Genomic DNA, 23,880 nt, shown 5'->3' with positions numbered 1-23,880 from the left:
CCAAGCTTTTTGGAGCCATGGCTATTTTTTAGATTTATTTGGATATCAGGATGTTTTAAGCGTAAAATATGTTTGCAAGTCAAAGCTCACAGAGAACTGCCAATCAACGAGCACTTCCCCTTCCTGTCAGTAACAGTGCATAAAGAACTGTCAAATAATCAGTGCTTGTTTATTAGATTGCAACTGAATATCTTGTCCAGCCCCTCTCAGATGCAGGCCTAAATGCAAATCCCTTCCTCTTCTTCACAATTTTTTTTAAAAAATGCTAGCATTTCCACATGATTCTATGCTCACCATAATAGCAAAACTCTATCACCTTCCTAACCTGGCATTCCAGCATTTCAGCATTTGGGCTCTTTATCAGTTTATGCCAGCATGTTACTTTGACCGGACCCTGGGATTTGGGAGGTGGGACAAGCCAGGAAGTACAAGGCTGTAAAAAGTTGCTGTTTCTGAAACATTTTATACCTTGAAAGGGTGTTTTTCTGACCAAAGATTGAAGGTTACAACACTGAGATGTATTGAAATTGCTTACAATTGCAAATCCCTGATTATAATGTCATTTGATCAACAGGAAACTCATAGCACCCCACCCCACCCCCCTTCATCTGAAAGATCTCCACATCTTAACTCGCTTTTCCTAAAATAATTGAAGAACTTTCTTTTGGCATGGATTAAGACAATTTAGCAAAATTAAAACCACACTGAAGTCAAGGTTTAAGTTCCACTACTTTCATTAACAACTAAATGCAACTACCATATCACATTTCTGTGCATATCATCTCAGGAATAAATGTCACACTGGATTCCCCACTCCCACCCCCACCCCCCCAGGATCCTAGATGTAGAATTTCACCTGTTATTTGAATCCAACCACTGTCTTCTCTGTATCTTTAACGTCTCCTGCCCTTTTATTTCTGCTTCTGTTTCTCTTCTTTCTCCTTATTGGCAATTCAGATTGGGCTCAGAATAACACAATTCTGTTACTGGCCCTGGACATCATTTATTGAGGCTCCAGGGATATTTGTCAGTTCTACAATGAAAATGTACACAAATGAAAAAGAACCCAAACCAACACAAATACTTATTTATGCAATTTATATTCTGCTTTTCTTCCTACAAACCAGTGGTAATTTGGGCATATCCTGGGGGCTATGCAGCAATTTGTAATTGCTTGTTTGTGAGTCAAGGATCCAATTTGGGACTGCCACTGCTAAGATGCTTGTGTAAAACCACAGTGTGTGTGTGTGTGTGTGTGTGTAAGTGGGGGGTAATGACATTATTTGGGACCAGGAAAAGGATAATTGGGTCAAACAGTTTAAGAACCACTGCTATAGGCAAAGCATGCATGGCGGAAGCTTTTCAACCAGGTGCATATTTAAATGTGAAATGTCATTGTTTCAGGTCCCTCATGTATGCATGTGATATAGAAGGACATACCTCTGTGTTAGGAAAGCCCTGAGGCCAATCAATAGTATCTCTTTTTAAAATGGCAAACTGGAAAAGAGGGGCCACTCGCTATCCCAGCAAATAGTCCTGGAGCAGAGAAACTAAAGGGAAGATTTAGCTTAGTGCAGCTTCATACGAAGCTTTTTATTCCTATTAAATTTAGAGGGAAGGACCTAGCTTAGTGGGAGAAGAATGCTTTTCACATAGCCATGCTCAGATTCAATTCCTAGATTTAAAAGAATCACAGACAGAAAAGCTCAGAAAGATTCCTTTTTGCCTAAGACTGTACGGAATCGATTCTAATAGTAGGGTCCTAGATCTCATCAAATTACACTAGGCTTTAATTTGAAATGAATGAGTTTCATTTTTAACTCTGACTCCTTGGATTTTCCATATCTGGCTTCATTTCAAGTGTGGTAGATTTGACATCAACTGAAACATGTGTCTGTATCTGCATATAAATTAGGTGATTGGCTGAACAATGTTCTCCAAATTCTAATTAGCTAAGACCATGAAATGCTTTGCATGCTTCAATATGTTACATAATTATATAGTTCTTATTGTTATCATTATTAATGGTTAATAATTAGCAATTCCTTTGGCTTTATGGAAGAGTTATTGGTTCAAATTCTCTCTGCCTGCCTTAGCAAGAAACCTAACTGTATTGTTTCTGAAATGCTTTCCCAAACCTATCTTACTAATATGAAATGTAATTGATATGATTATAGTCTAAAGGAATTACATTGCTTGCTTTCCTTTTCTAATACAGAAATTGATGCTCCCAAGAATTTACGTGTACTCTCTCGGACATCAGACAGCCTAGACCTTGAGTGGGACAACAGTGAAGCAGAAGTGGAAAACTTCAAAGTGGTATACAGCACCCTGGCTGGCGAGCAGTACCATGAAGTTCTGGTGCCACGCAATACAGGTGCCACATCCAAAGCCACCCTCACGGGTAAGTCTCTAGGCTAGTCGCAAGGACGTTTTCTTTCTTCCAGGGACTCCAGTGGAAAAACCTAATAATTGCTTTTAAGCACAAACATACATGTGCGGTTGCATTTTAAATCCTTCTTTCTAGATGATTAGTATTTCATTTGATTACATCATTAGACTTATATTCTACTTTTCCTCTAGGAACACAAGGAAGTATATATTGCACTCCCTCCTCTAATTATATGCCCAGAGTAACAATCAGTGAAGTGAGAGAGAATGACTGGGCCAAAAGCACCCAGTGGACTGAGGTTGGGACTTCAGACAGGCCTTTCAAGTCTGATCTGACAAATCAACCATTTATCTCTGAACTTTGTTGTTATTGTAATGGCCTCAGAATGTGAAGCTCAGTGATAAAATTTGGGATCGAAGCCCAACGGTATTCTTTTTGCCTTTGCAAAATAATGCCACTTTAAAGATTAGCACAGCATTTGGATGCTAGTCAACCTCCACACTCTTTACGCTTATTTTAAAATAAACTACTATTGCATAACTCCCCCAAAGCAGCACAACAAGAGCTCCAGGAGAAAATCAAAACCAAGAAATACTGTAGCATAGTATTTCAGATGGGAATGGCTATGTTAAGATGCTCTGTCTGTACGGTGTTCAATCTATAGCTGCTCTTTTGTGCCTCAAAATCTTCATGATGTTACCACCGTTATTCAAAAGCAGAAAAATTGTCTCCGTATAATGAAGTTTCTTATAAGAAGCATCTTCAATTGGTTACTTTATTTGTACTTAGGTAAACTCCAAGTCCTTGCTCAGTGGATCTCCCAAAGGCTCCTGTTTTTCTCCTTTCCCTTGGTCTCTTTAGTAAACAGGTTTTTATCTGTTTTACCCTTAAGCAGAAAGTGGTACCCACAGGAAGTACCAGTTTCTCACCTCTTTCCATCTGTTAGTGAAATAAATCACCAGAACAATGGTTTTCTCCTAGGAAAACTTATTCAGCATTCTATTATTAACAGATCAACAGTTGGGAACCAGTTTTTCTCCAAATATAGTTTTCCTAACACTGCTAATCTTCATGTTCACCACTATTGTATGCTGTATGCTTATATGTTTTCTAATGCTGACTCTGTACATAGCACAAATGAGACTGAGAACATGAAATAGTTTTTCTTTAATTCCAACAGCAAGGAGGGAATTCACCCTACTGGGAGGATGTTAAAGTTTATTTTGTCTGTCTCTGCCTCTTCTTATATGCAGGTGCAGTCTTTTCACTAGGCCCCAGTCTCCACACTTGTACTAATATCCACATAGTCTTTATGTGTTACTGCCTTAAATATCTCTTTAGTGAAAACTGACATCCATCATCCATGTATTGAAATTAACATTTGTGGCAGAGATCTCTCACGACTGTGGAATCCTCTTATTGTATGCAATTACAGTGTGGTGTAAATATTTATGAACTAGATGATCTGGGGCCCTGCCCATGATGCCAGACCCCCACTGTCAAGAGCCCCCAACCCTCAATCCTTCGCTTTTGTTAGAGCATTTGCTGCCTAAGAAATGCTCTGGGAAATAAAGGGTGCAGGTGAGGGGAAGGGTACATAGGCACTCTTCAGACAAGGCTGGGGATTTTTAAAGGAAGATTCCAGATTGTGTCTTTATTGTGCAGTTACCCTGTTTAATTCACAGACCTTCACCAAGCAACTAGGTAGTATTTTCTTCCTCTGAAGCCCTCTTATGTTTTCCACCATTCTTTTTCTTTTCTTACCTTTTGACTGATAACACAAGAAGCTTATTTGTCTGGAAGTACCTGGAATGGGAAACTTACCACATACCTGATTCACTTCAGTTGAAATCAATAGGACTTAACACTTGACTTTGTCTGAATTGTAGCTAGGGAATAGAAGGGATTTGTTGCTGTTCTTGTTCTTGTCAAAATGCCCTTGGACATCTCCTCAGTTACAGTAAGCACAGTTCTGCTTGGCCAGACTAATGGCCATCTATTCCATCACTCCCCCAACAACCACCCTCCAAAGGCTTTTGAAAACCAGCCTCCCGAGCAAGGCAAGGTGATAACAGCCCTCCCATGTTTTTAACTTCTACCTCCTACACTGAAAAATGTATAGCCTCCAAACAGGGAGGGGCAGGCAATACCCTTTATTCTGTGCCAATCCTTGCCTGAAAGAAGCAAAACTCTTGTAACAGATCAAGTGGCCCAACCTGCATTGCTGTGGGGGTATAGCAAGATGTAGCTTAGTGACCAACTCTTTTCATTTACAACCAAATTCTGATTTTATTTATTTATTTATTTATTTATTTATTTATTTATTTATTTATATGACAGAGATTCCCATGAATGGGATTTATACCTGATGTACAAATAAGTATACTCAAAACAGGGCTGGAAGAGTGAAGGGATCGATAATTTTTCAGATATTTAGAGTATATTTGAAAAAGGAATAGCAATAGGAGCTCTTCCAGATGAGGTCTAATACATTCATGAAATGAAAAATATGTTTCCATTTATTTTGAGTTCAAAGCAGAATACCTCAAATTGTCTGCACTGGGACAGAACAGATCTCAAAGCATCCTAAATGTTCCCTATTCTTTTAGAATAAGACTTGAAATGTTTCATAGATTCTGGACATAGGGAATAGTGGGAATATGGCACCAATACCAATATTTTTCACAACAGTTGGTGGGGTGGGACTTGTCCATACTGACTGTTACTGGCTGCAACTTGCAGAAATGTTAGCAAAAGACATAATTTTTAAAAAATGAAAACACAGAAAATGTCTCAGGCAGCTTTATCTGACAGAACAGAAAACTCTCTGATCTCATGCTGGGGTACTGGATCCAATTAAAAATTAGTCAGCATCTCTTGGTTCAAACATTCCAGCCCTTGTTATAGCAGGGGATTTATTTGACAGATTTCCTTCAGGTGCTCAAGGTAACATAACAGCACTCTTTCCTCCCATTTTCCCCCATGACCACCTGTGAGGTGGGCTGGGCTGAGAGAGGGTGACTGGTCCGAAGCCATCCAGAGAGCTTTGGGTGGACTTAAACCTGTTTCACCCCAGTGCCTGTCCAACGTTTTAACAGCTGCACTACACTGGACCTTTAAATGTTGTCAAACGCTGCATATGATGGCTACACAAAAGGGTTGGTGCTGTTTAACTGTGTAAGCAACATTTATTAAAATTACACCAACAAGCAAAAGAAGGCACCAAGCAGAGGATTGGATTTGAGGGCCTAAATGGGCCCTTCTGACTGTATGATCCTATGAAAAGAATTAAGAAACCATCACTACCCATTCCCTCTGTTAGATTCTCCAGGCTTTGCTAGCAAAAATACCAGCATTTACAGCTTATCGGCAAACATGAAAACCAATATTTCATCTCCAACTAGCAATTAAACAACATAAATAGTCTTTTCAGTTTCTTAAGCTCATCTTAATGAAAGCACAAAAGTATGCACAAAACACATATGCACCAGAACCAACCAAACCAACTCAGCCTTCTTTGCATTTTATGCTTAACTAACCAGATCAGCTTAGAGACTTCTTGGGGGGAAAATTACATTCATTTCTTGAGTGTAGCTTTGGCATTCTGTTCTTGCTGATCTGGAGCTTTTAGACTGGCTTTAAACCCAAAGATTCACCTCATTTTTAAAACCATCCTGAAGGTCTTCAGCAGGACACAAGGATATACACAGAACATTCAGGCGAACCAACTGCCAGTCTTTGCATTTACAACCTCACAGCATTACCATTGCTTATGTGTGAAGCACACACACACTCTTTACAACACAATCTTACAGAGCTTCATGCATCAGATTTCAGATGTAACAAGTAAAAATCTAAATTCCAAGCAATCACAGACCTTGCCCCAAGCAACCAACATAGTCCATTGTTTGGCAGATCAATCCAGACATTGTTCATTCTTGTTATTTGAATTTGTAGGCTACCCCATTCTAGACGACTCTGGGCAACTTTACAAAATTAAAACACCAATAAATGCAAAATGGTTCCAGCAATTAAAAACAAAACAAAACAGCATCCATTCAGGAAGCAACCCCCCCCCAAATTCCTCACAACCAATACCAGTTGGAACTGGCTACAGAGAAAGGAGGAGAGCCACCATAAAACCACGTCCCTCATTCCCACTCTCTGCCACCGGCCAGGAGGATGCCAGTGGTATTGAAAGCTGCTGACAGATCAAGGAGGGCCAGGATGGTAGCACCCCATCCCAGCTCTGCCAAAGGTCATCACCTCTACCCAGGTCATGACATGAGTAATGTCATCTCCATATTATGTCCCAACCTGAAATGCATTCAGATAATCTTATGAATATAGCATACATCTCATGTACCTTACATACATTTTTTTGTTGTTGTTCAGTCGTTAAGTCATGTCTGACTCTTCATGACCCCATGAACCATATCATGCCAGGCCTTCCTGTGCTTCACTGCCTCCCTGAGTTTGCTCAGTTTCATGCTCATTGCTTCAGTGATGCTATCTAACCATCTCATCCTCTGCCGTCCTCTTCTCCTTTTGCCTTCAATCTTTCCCAGCATCAGGGTCTTCTCCAAAGAGATCTCTCTTTGCATTAGGTGACCAAAGTATCTGAGCTTGAGCTTCATTATCAATCCTTCCAATGAGCAGTCAGGGTTGATTTCCTTTAAGATTGACTGGTTTGACCTCCTAGCAGTCCAGGGGACTCTTAAGAGTCTTCTCCAGCACCACAGTTCAAAGGCATCAATTCTTCGGCACTCAGCCTTCCTTATGGTCCAGCTCTCACAGCCATACATCACTACTGGAAAAACCATAGCTTTGATTATGTGGATCTTTGTCAGCAAGGTGATGTCTCTGCTTTTTAATATGCTGCCTAGGTTTGCCATAGCTTTCCTTCCAAGGAGCAAGCATCTTTTAATTTCACAGCTTCAGTCTCCATCTGCGGTGATCTTGGAGCCCAAATAAATGAAGTCTGTTACTGCGTCCATTTCTACCCCTTCTATTTGCCAGGAATTAATGGGTCCAGATGCCATGAACTTAGTTTTTTTTAATGTTGAGTTTCAAGCCACCTTTTGCCCTCTCCTCTTTCACCCTCATCAAGAGGCTCTTTAGTTCTTCTTCACTTTCTGCCATTAGGGTGGTATCGTCTGTATATCTGAGGTTGTTGATGTTTCTCCCTGCAATTTTAATTCCAGCTTGTGATTCTTCCAGCCTGGCATTTCTCATGATGTACTCTGCATATAAATTAAATAAGCAGGATGACAGTATACAGCCTTGTTGTATTCCTTTCCCTATTTTGAACCAATCGGTTGTTCCATGACCAGTTCTAACTGTTGCTCCTTGGCCCGCATACAGATTTCTCAGGAGACAGGTAAGGTGGTCTGGTACCCCCATCTCTTTAAGACATACATTTTACATATACATAAAATCCCACTTAACATTTAACAAACCTGCTTTCTTGTGTATGTGTGTGTGTGTGTATACATGGATGGTTTTGCATGTGTGTGTGTATGTGTGTGTGTGTGTGTGTGTGTGTGTGTGTGTGTATGCCAAACCATCCGTGTTAAAGTCCAACTTCCCCAAAGCAAAGAATCTTTTAAAGCTGCAGTACCTTATCTTCTTGAAAATCAGGCAATAGCATGAAGTAGCAAGCAATCCTCTCTTTTGAGATCTTCACTGTGGTTTGCTTGTTGCTCCACCTCATCCATGGAGTTCAGCTTCAGAGCCAGCCCTCAGTCTGTCTGACCCAAACTGATAATTGGGGCCCACCAATATCATTACTGTCTGTGTGGGAAAATGAGTAGAACATGGGAGAAGGTTGAGGGGAGCATATGAGGACTGTAGCTGACTCTCACAGCAGTTACAAAGTTTAGTAGAGAGATGTGTAAGCAAGCCGCAGGGGTTTCTGTACAGTGCGAGCATCACAGAGGCGCTGCTCAGGGACACCCAGACCTGCATACCCAGCCTTTTCCACCTCTTAGGTGACATGAACTAGAGATTCATCCTGGTATGATTCATTCCAGTGGATTGGCTATGTGTTACCCAGGTGAGTTTGTGCTTGAGGGACAACACTCATTCCTCACCATCAGCCACACCTGGACAGTGGTAGTGGGCAGGTAAGGGGTAGCAGTCTGGAGGTCTAAGTGAGAGGGCAAATCCTCAGTCTCTGTCCAGCAGCAGGTGGGGAACATCCAGCAAATAGGTTTTGTCCCATGGAAGGTGAGTTGCTCCACCAACCCACCATCTCCCTGACAAACACCCTCTAAGGATGCTGGTTAGCAGGCAAACCACAGAGTTCAGCAACCACTGCCAGGCCTGCGGTACTGGCCAAGGCAGATGTTTTTAAAAATGGCAAGATTCAGACAATGCCCCAACCACCACCATTTGAAACAACTGCAGATTGGACTGATTTCTGGGCAAAACAAACTCTCAGAACACTTTTTTGTTTCCAGAATGTAATGTTCAAAATGGCTCTTTTGAGCTCAAAACAATTTGTACTCAAATTGTGTTGCATATGCTTTGTTTAATGTGCATTGGCCATGCCCTCTTTACCCAAATTTTACAGAATGTGCAGGTAATATTGCTATCTTTTTGTTTTTAGACATAAAACACTAATTATCCCGTATGTTCCCCATGCAGAAAACCCAATTTTTTAAAAGTGGAAAGTCTGCAGGTGCAGATGATCTTTTTTTTTTTTTTTTTTTTTTTTACTATTTTCTCTTTTCTAAGGCTCCTCCTGCTGCTTCTGGCCTGATTAATTACCTCTTCTCTCCATTGCCACTAATGTGATTGGTCCCTAATTATTTTCAAAGGTTCTCTTTAGAATGGAGGTGGGAGGAAAACACTCAATTCTAAGCTTCTTCATTGTATTTTTTTCTAAAACTTTTCCAAATAAGTACAGCAGGAAGCCCTGCTGCTTGTTGTGAAACAACAAAGGAAATCATGCTTTGAACTGCAGTTTTCTCCTTGCCCAGTTTATTTTCAGTACTGGAGCAAGCAGGAAACAAAGAAAGTTCAAAGCAGCAAGAATAAGATGAAAAAAAGATAGGGAGGGGACAGCATAGAGATTAAGTATCTTGCTGTGTATTTTTTTTTTAATTGTCTATTTAAAAAACAGCACTACTGGGTTGTTGAAAAAGCATCCCAGAAGGTGGCAATGGCAAACCATTTATATATCGTTGCCAAAACAAACTACAGGGACTTGTCCATGGATGTGTTCATGAAATTACCTGGAGCCTTTTATTCTGATCTGGAGCCCACAAGTATCCTAGGGAAAAGAGAAGAAAGTAGAGGGCAAAGCATTTTAGTGTCCATCCAACTTTCCATGCATCAGTGTGCATGGAAAGTAAATTTCAGATTTACCTGTAGCTTTCAGCAGAAAAACAATGATGTTGTAGCATTAGGAGTCTTCCCCTAAGAACCTGAGGATAGAGTTAAAGGAACACTGTGTTTAAGTACAGAAGGATGCATTTAGCCTTCAGAGATAGAACAAGCTGGCTTAGGCCAGGGTTCCCTAAAGTGGTCAATATCGATCCCCAAGTGTCAATGGGACTATCCAAAGGGTCGCTGTTATTATTGTTGTTATTATTTGTAGAACTATTAAAGTAGTATTTATTAAATTATTTTCATATAATAAATGTTTGGGGATTGATGAACAATCTGACACTTCATGAAGGGGTTGATGAGCTGAAGAGTTTGGGGACCCCTGGCTTAGGCTATGTTTTTCGAGGATGCAAGTTCACTGTAATGTACTGGTAAAGCATTAATACACTGACAACTCACTAATAAACTAACTATTACCTGCTACAAAGTGTACTGAACTAGGTGAAGCTTGATTTGAACTCAGGGCCAAAATGCACGTGATTATACAGTAAATGCTACTTGGAGCTGTGTGAATATCTTTGCAACCATAATAGCAGCTATGGCAGTGGGATGAGAGCCATGATGGGGGGTTAATCCTTTCTTTTGTGACTACTGTCCTGAAGAAAGTCCCTTTTTTCCACTCCCAGCTGCTGTTTAGCCCAAGTGAAAAGCTCCCATTGATGCCAGTGGCAGCTTCCATTCCATATCGTATACAATAGAAGGCAAATATCAAAAATCCCACCCACCCATCTTAGCTGTTTCTATATGCTAAATTCCTGATCTTGTTCAAAGACTAAGAAAGTTTCTTTCACTTACTGGGTTTTTAAAATAATAATAATACATTATTCATTTAGTATCATATCTAATGTGGCCTTTACTTTTTAAAATCAGAATAGCTATCGGAATAATGCCGTACTTTTTAGCTATCAGAATAATGCCATACTATTTAAGAGGCAAGGTGCTTTCTTGATGAAGTAATTTAAAACACTGATATATCACTGCTATGCTCTAAACAACACCAGACAGGCATCAGCAGCATTGCATTAATTCATCCATTCATGCTTCCATAGAAAAACCCACTGAATCTTCTTCTGTGATCTTAAAAACTGGGCAGTGAGTGAAATCAAGCAAAGGCAGGTAAGTAGAACTCAAAGAGACAAGACTGAAATATCAGCTGGCTCCATTCAGATCCTCAGCTATCTGAGAAGCCACATTTTCATATAAGCATCCATTCCTAACCACAATGCATCGCACATTTTGTGACTTGCCAATTTCTCTGCAGACACCTGTGGTTTAGCGTACACCAGCCCCATGCTCTCCCTGATTCCCATGTGTTCAGTAGGGGTGACTGCAGCAAGCTTCTACTTGCATGATCTGAATGTGCATAAAAGCCTTTGTGAGATTCAGAAGCCTGACAAAGCAAGATTCCTGACCGCATAGAGCCTTCCACTTACATTCAGGTAATACAAAACAAAAACCCTCCCCTCTCAAGAAGGAAATTTTTGGAAAGTGACACACTAGTCTAGCATATGCCACTCTGTCCTTACCTGTATTGATCTGTCCTATTCACCTTGTATTTAATGTACCACTTCTGTTTTAAAATACAAATATGTTGCTTTTCCTTTCTGAAAATTTCCTTTCTGAGAAAAAAATTGTCTACCCTCTTACATCTTCTGAACTTGTAAGAAATCGCCAGTATCCATTCAATAAAGAAAGAAATGCTTTCAAAAAATGCAGACAAAGAGCCAGTGGGATCTGCTTTGATCCAATAATGATAATAGATGATGGATTGGCTGGAAATTAACTAAATTGCTGTCTCCCCTGATGTGCCAGAAACCACAGGGCAAGCTTCCTGCAGGCTGCTGGATACTTATAGCTCCACAGCACGCAGGGAGAAGCTGGTTTCTATCATTAATTATTGAGTGTTTCATTTATGCCTCATAAATAAGAAACTCAAATGAAAATGTTAGATGTCAAATCAGTTTGGTAACAAATAAAGCCATCCTGGATGTTCTCTCTCTCTCTAAATTTTAGCATTATAAGAGACAACTGTAGCAGTTTTGAATAAGAATCAAGAATTGGTTATTCTTTTCCAAAACGTCCAATTTTGTCAACCTAAAATGGACAAAATGGCATTTTTTATATAATTTTATTAAAGAATTTTTAAAAGAATATTAAAAACTAACACAAACTAATGTAAAGTAAGAAAAATAAAAGAAGGAAAAAGAGATAAAAGAGAAGTGCAAGCAAAGAAAAAAGAAAAGAAAAAATAGAAAAGTAAGAAAAAAATATAAAGAAGTAGCTTCTGATTTTCTTTACAGCAGTTACATGTATAATTATAAGTTTACTTCTTACTCTCTGGTTATAAAATACCTCTCTTCTTTCTGTAATCTATTCTGTTTAATCATCAAATCATAAGTTCATTTTTTTCTGCTTCATGCAAGAAGTCTCTTAAGGGGTTTCCAATCAGCAATAAATGTAGATATTGTTTTTCTCTGATCAAAAAAGCCAATTCAGCCATTTCATCCAGTTCCATCATTTTCACCAACCATTCCTCCATTGTGGCTAGTGCTGAATCTTTCCATCTTTGTGTATACAATAATCTCACTGCAGTTACCAAAACAAAGTTCCATGATTTTTTTCCAACTATTTGTTGACCAGTCCCAAAAGAAAAGCCTCTGGTTTCAATTGTAGATTCATCTTTAAGATCCTCTGAATCAGTACTTGAATCCAGAATCTTCTAGCTTTTTTATACATCCACCGAACATGATAAAATGTCCCTTCTTGTTCACATTTCCAGCATAAATTTGAAGTGCCTTTATACATTCTAGACAATTTCTCTGGTGACAAATGCTGGCGGTATTTCACCTTATAGAAATTCTCTTTAAGATTGTAGCATAATGTAAATTTCAGTCCTTTCAACCATATATTCTCCCATTGTTCCATCTGTATATTGTAACCAAAAATTTTAGTCCACTTTATCATACATTCTTTCACTTGATCTTCTGTTTCAAATTTCAGTAAAAGTTTATACATTTGAGCGATAACATGTTCATCATTTGTACACAATTCTATTTCAAACTCAGCTTGACATTGCTCAGAACCAAAAATTATTTTGTCTAGCTTAAATCTTTCTAATAATTATACATAAGAGAACCATTGACAAGTGTATCCTTCTGCCACCAGATTTTCTCTTGATTTTATTTCACGTTCCCCTTGACAAAATCCTAGTATCTCATGGTAAGTGAGCCATTTGTGTTTGCTTATTATTTCTCGACTATAATATGCTTCTTGTCTGAAAGTCACAGAGGTATTTTCAGCACAACCTGGGTTTGGCAAATGGTATTCAGAATCAACAACTCTCCCTATCAGTGAATTTAAACTATAAATGAGAGATTAGGACAAATTTTCAAAACAAGGCAGTGGTTTCATTTCATCTGATTTGTGAAGTTGTGGACACACACATATTATCTGACCCTATTAACATCCAGACCTGAAAGCCTGGTTTAATATTGGTTAAAAGAAAGAAAAATAATCACAATCCTGGCTTATTTCCCCATTGTGTTTACTGACATTAGTTAATGGGAAACTAGCTCATTGCAAGCCAGAATCTTTGTTACCAAAGCTAGCAAGTAAAAGAATGGAAGCATGTGGTGACAGCATTTATCCATGTCTGTTTTAGGAAGCCTTGAATGATTGTCTGAATGTGGCAATTATGGCTGGAAAATGAAAATAGTTTCTAAATGAATGGAAGCTGGCAAGATGGGCCCAATGTTGCTTGTGGCAGGCATACTCTTTGTCTCTGCTGAAGTAAGTCTTTGACAACAAAATTAGATGTTACCCTCAGTACATTCAATACAATACCCCATTCTCTGCCAGTCAGCTGTCCAGCCCAGGGCCTGCTTGCTACCTCAGCTCCCACCTCCCTTCAGACAGTGCCAGTCAGCTGATTCATGAAAATAGATCAATACAGTTGAAAACTAGTTCACTGAAGCATGTAAGTGATAACATAAGTAACAATAGGAATGCTAAAATTTCAGAAAGCTGACAATAGTGAACAGGTCTCAAATGCAGTTACTGACTATAAGTCTAAATTTTAAAACGGAGGGATGAGAAGGCAGCTACAACCATTTTTTGCCAACAGATGTGAATTCTCATGCAATTAAGGGAAAAAATGAGAGGGGGTGCTTGCTTTATTTTGTGATCTCCACCCTTTCTGACTGTTTATTTATCATGGTGGTCCAGGACTGTCAAAAGTTTGAGAAGGACTGCTTGAAAAGTTGTGTTCCTCCTACTGGGAATACTCCCTGTAGCCTAAAGTTGTGGGACTATCACATGTCATGGAACGGGGGCAGGAAAACAAGCCATATTGCAATACAACACTGAAAGGAGAGCAGGTACATTTTGACACAGGGCTATCATTTTTGATAGTAGGCTTGTACTGAGAAGAATATCTAAAACAGACTTCTTCAGTTTTGTGTCCTCTGGAGGAGTTGGGACTACCACTTCCAGAATTTGCCAGTAGCATAGTCAAAGCGTTCACTGCGCCAACATCTTATGGATGATTACAGGAAGATATTTGGAGCCATTTCTCACCCACCTCACTTGTCAAATCTGCCTTTTCAAAAGAAGGACACAAGGTCTACCTAGTTTGTCAGATGACTGATTGATTGATTGATTGATTGATTGATTATGTGCCATCAAGTTGACGTTGGCTCTTAGTGATAACATACTGGTAGACAGATTTGCTCCATGGGAGCAGGCAAATTAGCAAAGAATACTAGTTTATTTTTATTTCTGAAGCATGGAGAAAATGATTAATAGTCTACTGTTTGGATCACTGTTACATAAATCACCATTAACAATAACAGCTTTTAGCTAGTTAGAGTCATTTAAGATTTCCTCTGAGGTATTCAAGACAGTGTATATGGGTCTGTTCCTATTTTATCCTCACAAGAGCCCTGAAAGGTAGATTAGGCTGACTGAGAGAGCGACTGGCACAAGTTACTCATTGAGTTTCACAGCTCAAATGTGAACTTGTCTTTCCATGCCATTTGGTGATTGCACCTTACTGAATTCTGCAATTCTGCTATAAGTAAACATAATCAAAATAGACACACACACATACACACATCATGGTCAGGAAAAGAGAACCAGCTTCTCTCATCTATCATGTTTGTTATATAAATCACTATTGAATTTTTTTCTTGATTTTAAACTAAGTTGTCCTTAGGAAAACATGGTATTCAGTGATTCAATTAATGTATGTATTATTAAGAGAAAAGGAAGCTACTTTCTTGCATTGTTAGTCAGAAAATATATATTGGATTCTACTGATACATTCAATATCACCAATAACTTCCAACTAATTGCTCTCTATTCTTTATCCCCAAATGCCAGATTGAAAAAGATTTTCGATCCAACTCTTTGACATAAACCCATTTATTCAGAAACCCTCACTCCCAATGTAAGAAATGACGAGTTCTTCATGATCGCTCACAATCATTTCTCTTAGCTGTTATCAGGTCAGCAGTGTCCACAGAATGTGGTCAAAAAAGTCAAAATGGTTGCTGTGATGCATATACAAACCAGGTGAAGCTTCAATCACACCATTACAGCCACAATCTTGACTTTTTTTAACTATACCCTGTGTATCTATATTACTGTAGGTGATGATACAGAGAATCACATGACACGCTGAACAAAACATGTGAAGTGGTAATACTGTACAGTTACTCTGCTATGTGACCCTACTTTTCAGAGGACAATTTCCTCTTTGAAAACTGCATGAGTCCAAGATCAATGTAAAGCTTTAAACAAAAGTTAAAATACAAGACAAGAAGCACAAATGTAATTACATAGTAGTTAGAGTGCCAAACCAGAAATGGTTCAAATCCACACTAAGCACACCTCTGCAATTATTCTCCCCCTCCAAAGCTGTTTGAAACTGATCTGCAAACATCTTCATTTATGCCAACCCCTAGACCCTGAGGGCATGCAGAGATCATCACTAGTCAATCAATATCCCCTCCAACTGACTAATGGGAGCCTGAAGAGAACTTCATACAATTGGTGCTCTGCCCTCTGGGCTGCTGCAAGTCTCAGAGAAAGAAAAATTCCTTCTGTTCTGTTCTATGCAAAAAATAAACAAAATAAATTGCTAGCTACAACTGCCATCCATGTTATAATGAGAAACTACGTGAGGACAAATCAGGCTGCCATGCTACTGTTCTTCCTCTGCATTTAAAACCTTCTGAAAGTGACATGTTACTAGCAGGAAGGTGAGAGTCCAGGAGCCTGGAGGTAGGGTTACTCATCAGTTACCAGTAGAAAATGGACCATCAGCAAGCTCTGCAGACCTGAAGAATTAAGAAGAAAACATCAACTCTGCTCCACTTTCAAATAAACTGCAGCAAAGCCAGAAGGAAAAAAAAAAGCTTCAGCTTTCAAAACCAGTCAACATTCTGCAATCACACAGGTTCCGGACCAAAACTCACAGAGGTACTTTTAGTTATGAAAGCTCATTGGGTAATTTCGGGCCAATTTCATAGGCTAATCTAAATCATAGGGTTATTCAAAGGACAAAATTAGGACTGGACAACCACATCTGGTCTATGCAAATCTGGTTGTTCATAGAGTAACAGCTACAAAAATCAGAAAAATTATCCCTCTTTGCTGTCATCTAGTGGTCCTCCAAAATTTTGCAGCCATAGTTGGTAACCCTAATAAAATGGGAAGGAGAATGCTAGAAAAAGGCAAGATACGTGTGCAGCAAATAAATGCATAAATAAAACCAGAAGCTTGAAGAGGCCTAGGAAGAGTTAGCACCTGAACAGCAGACTCAGCAGGCACATAGCCTAGCCTTTTATGCTCATCTGCAGGAATTTCTCCAGTGTGAGGCAGAGCAGCAATAAAATATAGGATTATAAATCACATGCATTTGTTGTATAGTTAAGTACTGCTCTTTTAAGAATGTTTTACATATTTTTTGACAACACCTATTTCATAAATTTGACCACTGCACAGGATTTGTCAAGAAAAAGGTGTTCTGTTTTGGACTGGAAGTTCCTGTAAACCAGGGTTCCCCAAAGGGGCCCCTCCAAGGGCCGATGGGACTATCCAAGGGGTTGTTGTTGTTGCGGTTATTCATAGTACTGTTAAAGCAGTATTCATTAAGTTATTTTCATAGAATAAATGTTTGGGCATCTGAAATTTCATGAAGTGGTCATTGGGCTGAAGAGTTTGGGGAGCCGTGCTGCAAACAGAGAAGCTGTAACGATCTGCCACTCACAACTCACAACTTCAGTAACTCTCCTTGCAATCAGTAATGGTTCAAAAGAAAGTTCATTTATTGAGAACAAGTGTATAGTTCCAAAGTATTGCTAAGACTGAGCCTGCGCACGCCAAAAGTTGTTTTTACCCTTTCCCATTTTTCCCCGTGCCCCCCCTTGACTTCCACAGTTCTCACACTCTCTTGCTGGTATGACCTTGAGCATTCCTCCATCTCTGATAACAACCCATCTGTGTCTAATGGTCAATTCTCTCCATCACCCTTCCAGACTCTTCCAGCAAACAACCCCCCCTCCCCCATATCTTCTAATGGTAGAACCGAAGCAAGCAAGCAAGCTGGCAAGTAAAGTAGTAAACTGATTGTGAGGATTCTGACAGAAGCCCTCTTACCACTTCATACTTCGTCAGCCACCCACTGAGGCAGATATGCTTACTGATGGTTTGGGTAGTAAACAATCACACCAACTGAGTCAAAAGTCACCATTGTACAGAATCTGCATCATCTTTCTCCAGGAAGCGCCTAGCATCCCATGAGCCTTGAGCAAGAGAGTAGCAGCAAGACTCAGGACATCACCAGCCATTCCCTGTTGCCCACCTAGGCAGTAGTAGTTGGGCCTTGGGCACTGTGGACACCCAGAACATGGGAGGGGTCTTCTTCCGACAAGCCTTTGCAGTGATTCCTGATATGGCAAGCTTTGCTTTTCCAGCTGCTCTTTCTCTCCAGCTCTTCTCCTTGATAGGCAAAACTGTAAACTCGCTGGGACTGAGTGTTCCTGTTACATGATTGCCTAGTTGGAGTTAGGTTAACCCTATGCCTCTTTAGCCCTGTAGGAATGAACTGGATAAAATGACCCCTTGTGGGTATTCCCCCAACTCTTTCCTACTGACTTAATTAAGGGTGTTTTAGGAACAGGCCCACTGCCCTGACTGACTGACAGCAGCTCTGGAGGCTATTAACTGGAGTAAGTCCTAGCCCCATTCAGAGGAGCCAGAGAAGACTGGCATGGAAAACAGGCTCTGCCACAAAGTTAAAGCCTTCCCTTCTCCTTGGATACACTGATGGATGTTCTGCAGAAGTAGCAATAATTCTGCAGCTAGAGCCTTTTCTTGGGAAAACAGGGGCAAAACATGCCTATATACATCATGTATATAATATATATAATACTTGTATATATGTATATAATATATATAATACAAGTATATATGTATTATGCCTATATACATAAAATGTATGTATTAGGAGATCATTTTATGTTCGTATTGTCATTCAGCCACCTTTTTTTAGTTCATCTAATAAAACTTTCACCTGTAATAAAACTATCAATTTTATCATTAAATTTTAACTATATTGCAATAAAACTATAACATGTCTGGCATCTAGAACTATTATAATAACAATAATACAAAGGCTTGATAGTAGAGCAGCAGCAGGTCTTCCAAGATCTGCCCATGAGAAACTGGTTTATTAGATATATCCTTCTTTCATGGGTTAATTGGGGCTCTAGGCAATATCTTTCCACCCGTGGATAAAATCCTCCAGGGTTCAAATCCAATACATTGTTCAAATCCAGAAACAGTTCCAGTATTGTCTCTGGAGTGGATGAAGGAAAATATATTAGTGCTTAATCCAGATAAGAGAAATGCTTGTAATCAGACAAAATGAAGGCAAGGAATTACTAGCTGTGTTGAATGGCATTTTGCCGCTAAAGAAGGATGTACTTCTTCTAAACAAGCAAATAGTATGTTTAGCTTACTTCAGCTATGTAATACCGCTTGGTCTAGCCTGGAAAAAAAATGCTGTCAGAGTGGATTTCTTAAAGCAGTAGCATCTTTTTTTTTCAGGCCTATCAAGAAGCCCACCCCAAAAGGGGCTGGTTTAATAAACAGCAGGGGCTTGAACCTCTTCTGAAATTTGTTTTGAAGTGTGCACTGCCTTAATATGTAACATAAACTCCTCCAGTCATTTATAAATTGCATGGCAACTGCAATGAACTTTATTTTTCCAAATAAATAAATACATTACCAACCAACAGTCCAGATTGGGGAAAGAGGCTAAAAACTCTTTCCCCCAACGTGTATAACAGTCATGTGTTACCTTGAAGAGCTGGCATAGCTCACTGTTCCACAGGCACTGTCCTGTTTTTGCACTGTTTCTATAACAGTGTTGGACTTGGCATGAATTGCCAGAGCTTTTAAGAAAACATTATGAATTGGCAGATTTTTTAAAATAAAGCTTTAAAAAAATACCAATTTCTACAAGCTCTCCTCCTGTCTTTGTCCCTACATTTTCCTTTGCATAGCCTCTTTATTGTTTGGTCACAGCTGCATCAAAGGCTGTATTTGTGAATTATATTTTTATAAGACAGACCCTAAAGTCTGTTGCCGGAGTGTGTGTGTGTGTGTGTTCAGCCTGCTCTTGATCCATCAGGTTTGTGGATGGTAGAAAGAGAACTTAGTTTTGATGTGCATGCTTACTTACGGTACTGAAAATAAATGCCTGGGCTGAGCATTGTCCATAAATGCTCTTTTACATTTTTTTTCAGTGTTTGGTTTCCACCTGGAGCCAGTTTTTCATTTTGCCTGGCTTGAAAAATCTGAAGTTCCTATCAAAAAACTCAAAATAGATTCCTGAGAAGCCTAAAGTCTACCCAGTTTTGTTTTACAATAGACTTGCCAAGAGCTGTTTACCTTTTCTGTACAAGGCAAGAGAGAGAGAGTCTCTCTGAACATGCTCCACACCATCAAGATCCTTCTGAGCACTGATCCTGGATAACCAATTTTGTACAAGAAAGAAAAGAAGAGTGACGTGGCAATGGCTTCTAAAGTTACATAAGTTTCTAAAACGCTGATATTTTTCAGACATCTGAACTGAATTGCTTTACTTTGGAAGAAAATAGATGTTGCACTATAACTCAAATTATTTGCTGTACAGGTAGTCTTTGTTTAACAACCACAATAGGGACTGGAAAATTCGTTGTTAAGTGTGGTGGTGGTGAAGTGAGTCGTGCCTGATTTTACAACCTTTTTTGCAGTGATCATTAAGCGAATCACCACAGCCATTAAATGAATCATGCAGTCATTAAGCGAATCACATGGTTCCCCATTGACTTTGTTTGCCGGAAGCCAGCTGGAAAGGTCACAAATGGCGATCATGTGACCCCAGGATGCTGCAACCATCGTAAGTGCGAGCTGGTGGCCAAGCACTCAGATTGCGATCACATGACTGCAGAGGTGCTGCAATGGTTGTAAGTGTGAGGACCATTTGTAAGTCCCTTTGTTCAGCACCATTGTAACTTCAAACGGTCACTAAACAAATGGTCATTAAGTGAGGACTACCTGTATTCTTCCATTATTTGTATCTCAGCTGCAAATCTTAGCAAAATATTAAAATCATGGTTTTGTAAAATATTCAGGCAACTGCAGTTCCTGTGTCAAAAAGTAGCAGGCTATGAAAAAAAAAAAGGAAACATTACATATATGGAAATCATTACACCTTATTGCTTCACCTATACTTTGTTGCATGTTTCCTTGTGCAGACTTGGTGCCAGGAACAGAATATGGAATTGGGATTTCAGCTGTAATGAATAGCAAGCAGAGTGTTCCGGCCACCATGAATGCAAGGACTGGTGAGTGACATACTGTATATATTAAAAGTGGCACTCCAGCTTCTTATCTAAGGATGAGGGTAGGCTTACCTTCCATTGACGTTAGAGTACATCTTGCACTACTGGGACGTTATAGAAACTGGAAAGCTTACCAAGTTTTGTTGTTGGGAATCAGTGAACCAGTAAACATTCGTTGCCTAGCCTGCAATAGTATCCCCAACCCCCCCTTGGAGGAACTTAATTCTTGGAACAGAGAAAAGATTAGGCTTCTTGAAAGGGATGCCAGTAAATATGCTATTGCAGAGCAATCCTCTAAATTTTCATCCTGGTACCATTACTATAAAAACACAGAAGTCTCTCTCCTGCACCCCACTAAGAGAGGCTTTTAAATCCTTCTCCTGCAGACCATGCCTTTGGGATATCTTGAAGGGAGATTTTGTAAGCACCGTCATCTCTGTTACTCTGGTGCTGGTCAAGTAAAGAATCTCCTCCACTGCCCCATTTATGACAAGATCAGGGCCAAATTTCTGGTGCTAAGTGAACTTAAGGTCTTGGATCTTTGAACGGTTGAATTATCTTCTTGCAGATGTGTTTCCGACTGTTAATAGTCAGATTGCTATTTTACTCCATTGTCATTTAAACTTAGAAAATTTTAAGTTCTTAAAGTTCTTTATCCGATTTTCCTAAATCCAGCACTTTTTAAAATCATCTTCTACTTTCTTTTACTGTTATTTTGCTTATTGTATTTTATGCTCTGTCATATTGTTATTATCTGTGGTTACAATAATGAATCCATTTACTTCCTATATTAAAAATGAGACAAAATGTTACAGCATTTAGAGTTCTAGTCAGCTAACAATGCCTTCTTTGGGGTAGTACATTTCCCTCCACAACATGCACACAGAGTCACATTCTGTGTTTATTGAGCATCCTTTGTCTTTCTTGAGCTATTTGAATCTTCCCCTTCAGTTTTTTCTTTGATTTTCTTTAATTCATTTTTCTTTTCTTTTGTAATATTTTTTACATCTCTGAAAAGCCGCTAATGTCTCCATCTTGTAGGATGATGTTGTTTTAGCTACATAAGGATCTATTCTTAGCTGAGTTTTCTATTCATGTATGCCCCCAAATGAAAGAAATTTGCCGATGCAACAGGCTGAGGTAATGGATTAAAAGAAAGATAAAATATTGCCGCAGTGATCTAGTTCACAGATTTATTCATTCTAGACCATCTAGAGACAGGCAGTTCTCTTCCCATGTAATCGTTTTCCTTCACAGAGGTACAGCTCAAGAATTAAGGTTGGATTCTGTAAGGATGGTGCCAAAATCTGGACATGTTCCATTTTGGAATGGTTTCAGTGCTCAGCCAGGCAGCCTGTTTGCTGTAGGGCAATGATTCTCCCTTTGCCGTTTCTCAGTTACATATCCTGACAGTATCGCTTCTATTTTATTGCCATCCGCTGCTGAAACAGGCTGAACCCAGTCCACGGTGTTCTGGCAGGAAAGCAGTATTTTCCCAGCCATGTGGCAGAAGACCTCCCATCCAGACAATCCATAAGATATGGAGAAGGAGCCTTAGAGGTTTGAGATCTGCTGGACTACCTTTGGCCGGGTGGGAGTGCTGTGGGACCACCCTCTCCTGCCCGGCTGCTGGGCTCTGTTCTTCCATGGCTATTTGTGCTATGTTGTGGATCCCAGGGAGACTAGATATTTCTGTTGCCCTGCTATTTTCATTTTTCTGGGGGGTGTTATCAGAAATGGAAATAGTGACTAAATGAAGGTCTGCCAGGAAATCAAGATTCCCCAATAGGTGACCAAAAAAAAAAAAAGTAACATTATACAGTAACAGCAATGTTTTCTTCTGAATACAATGTTCAAATTGCTGTTGCCATTTGAGGGGGAAAAAAATTCCTTTACAAACAACACAAAGAAAAGACTAAGCACATTTAGGATATGCGAATCAGATTTTATCTGAGATATTTAGAAGGGGAGGTAATCAGTTGCTCTTGATGGAACTCTGCAAACAGTCTGATCAGAACATGCCTGCAGCTATTTCAGCCATCCTGAAGCTGCTCCAAAAGAGCCCTTTGGACCTCATTACTAAGGACCTTTCCCTGCCTTTTTGACAGCCACTTTTTTCCACACTACAAGCTCCAGTGCCAGTGACATGGATTTACCAATCCACAAGATAATATCTTCGTTCCTTTGCTTGCTAAACAGAAGCCAGTCCTCAACAAAGTGAACCTTTGGAGTTAATGCCAGAAAACTGGGAAGACCTACAGCCTGACATGTCTGTCCAGCCATCCCTCTCCTGCTCTCACATGGGGTGAAATTATCTTGCAGCAGAATGGTTAATGGACCTTTAACCCATAGACGAAGATAATGAGGCCATTGCAATGATGAATAGCAGTTTCTGTATGCTGAAAGGCATTCAGGATTTTGACTCTGCTAAATTCCAAATGGCAGGCATCACTATAACTTCACCTTCCTAGCAGATTGGAACTGGAATGATGAAGGTCAAAACCCTTCAAAACGTGTTCAAGGCTTGGAGGATTGTGCATGCTTCTTGCTTTATGAGAATTACCTTTGATACCAAGACAGCAGCCATGTTTAGATGCCTTCAGCCTACAGTGCAGTGATGGTGTAATTGCTGGTCCAGGAGCTGTTTATAATTCATTTTGGCTTCATATTGGAATCCGAATAAATTTTTAATTGCAAATATGTTTAATTTAAAAACAACTATGGAGCAAAACTATATTTTCTGTCCAACTCTAGGATTCTCAGCCACATTTAAGGACTGCTCTGAACATTCTTCAGAAATTCTAAGAGAGGAAAGTTGGAACTTTCTTTCCCTAAGCAAGCAAGGAAATTTTTATTACATTCATTGAGCAGTCGAAGTAAGAACATAACAAAGCAAAACATTAGCATGAAAAGCATGCTGGCAAGATCTAGATAAAGCTCAGAGTTTAAATTACTCATTACTAACCCAATCCTTGAAGAGTCATTTGGCAGATTCAACATGCTGCAGCATAAAATTTGGCCATATGAAGAGGAACAGCTCTATCTGCATCCGCCAACAAAAAGGAAGTATAAACTATACCAAACTTACATTGTTTATTAGTCAAAAATGGAGAGATGTGGTAGCACAAGGAACTCAATAAAATGAGCAATACAACTGAACATGACTCAGGGTTTCAACCTCCCCTGAGCCACAAGGGCAGATCC

General features: G+C 39.5%; 1 protein-coding gene and 1 long non-coding RNA gene across 3 annotated transcripts in view; one reads left to right on the top strand and one right to left on the bottom strand.

Annotated features, from left to right (window-relative positions):
• LOC148214123 (uncharacterized) overlaps positions 1-23,880 on the bottom strand; it is a 164,301-nt gene that overhangs the window by 90,838 nt on the left and 49,583 nt on the right. The window lies entirely within an intron of this gene.
• Positions 1-23,880, top strand: part of TNR (tenascin R) — a 100,072-nt gene that overhangs the window by 29,374 nt on the left and 46,818 nt on the right. For both annotated transcript variants that reach the window (XM_088153730.1, XM_025162921.1), the window contains exons 7-8: positions 2,219-2,404; positions 20,590-20,679. In XM_088153730.1, coding sequence (XP_088009856.1) covers positions 2,219-2,404; positions 20,590-20,679 — 276 coding nt within the window. The remainder of the gene's footprint in view (positions 1-2,218; positions 2,405-20,589; positions 20,680-23,880) is intronic.

The sequence above is a fragment of the Python bivittatus genome, unplaced genomic scaffold (genome assembly GCF_059951505.1).
Source record: "Python bivittatus isolate LINGU-HERP-01145 unplaced genomic scaffold, Pbiv_v1 ctg000700_np1212, whole genome shotgun sequence".
Taxonomy (NCBI): Eukaryota; Metazoa; Chordata; class Lepidosauria; order Squamata; family Pythonidae; genus Python; species Python bivittatus.
Note: the sequence above shows the minus strand (reverse complement) of the source record. Positions and strands in the feature narration are given on the sequence as shown.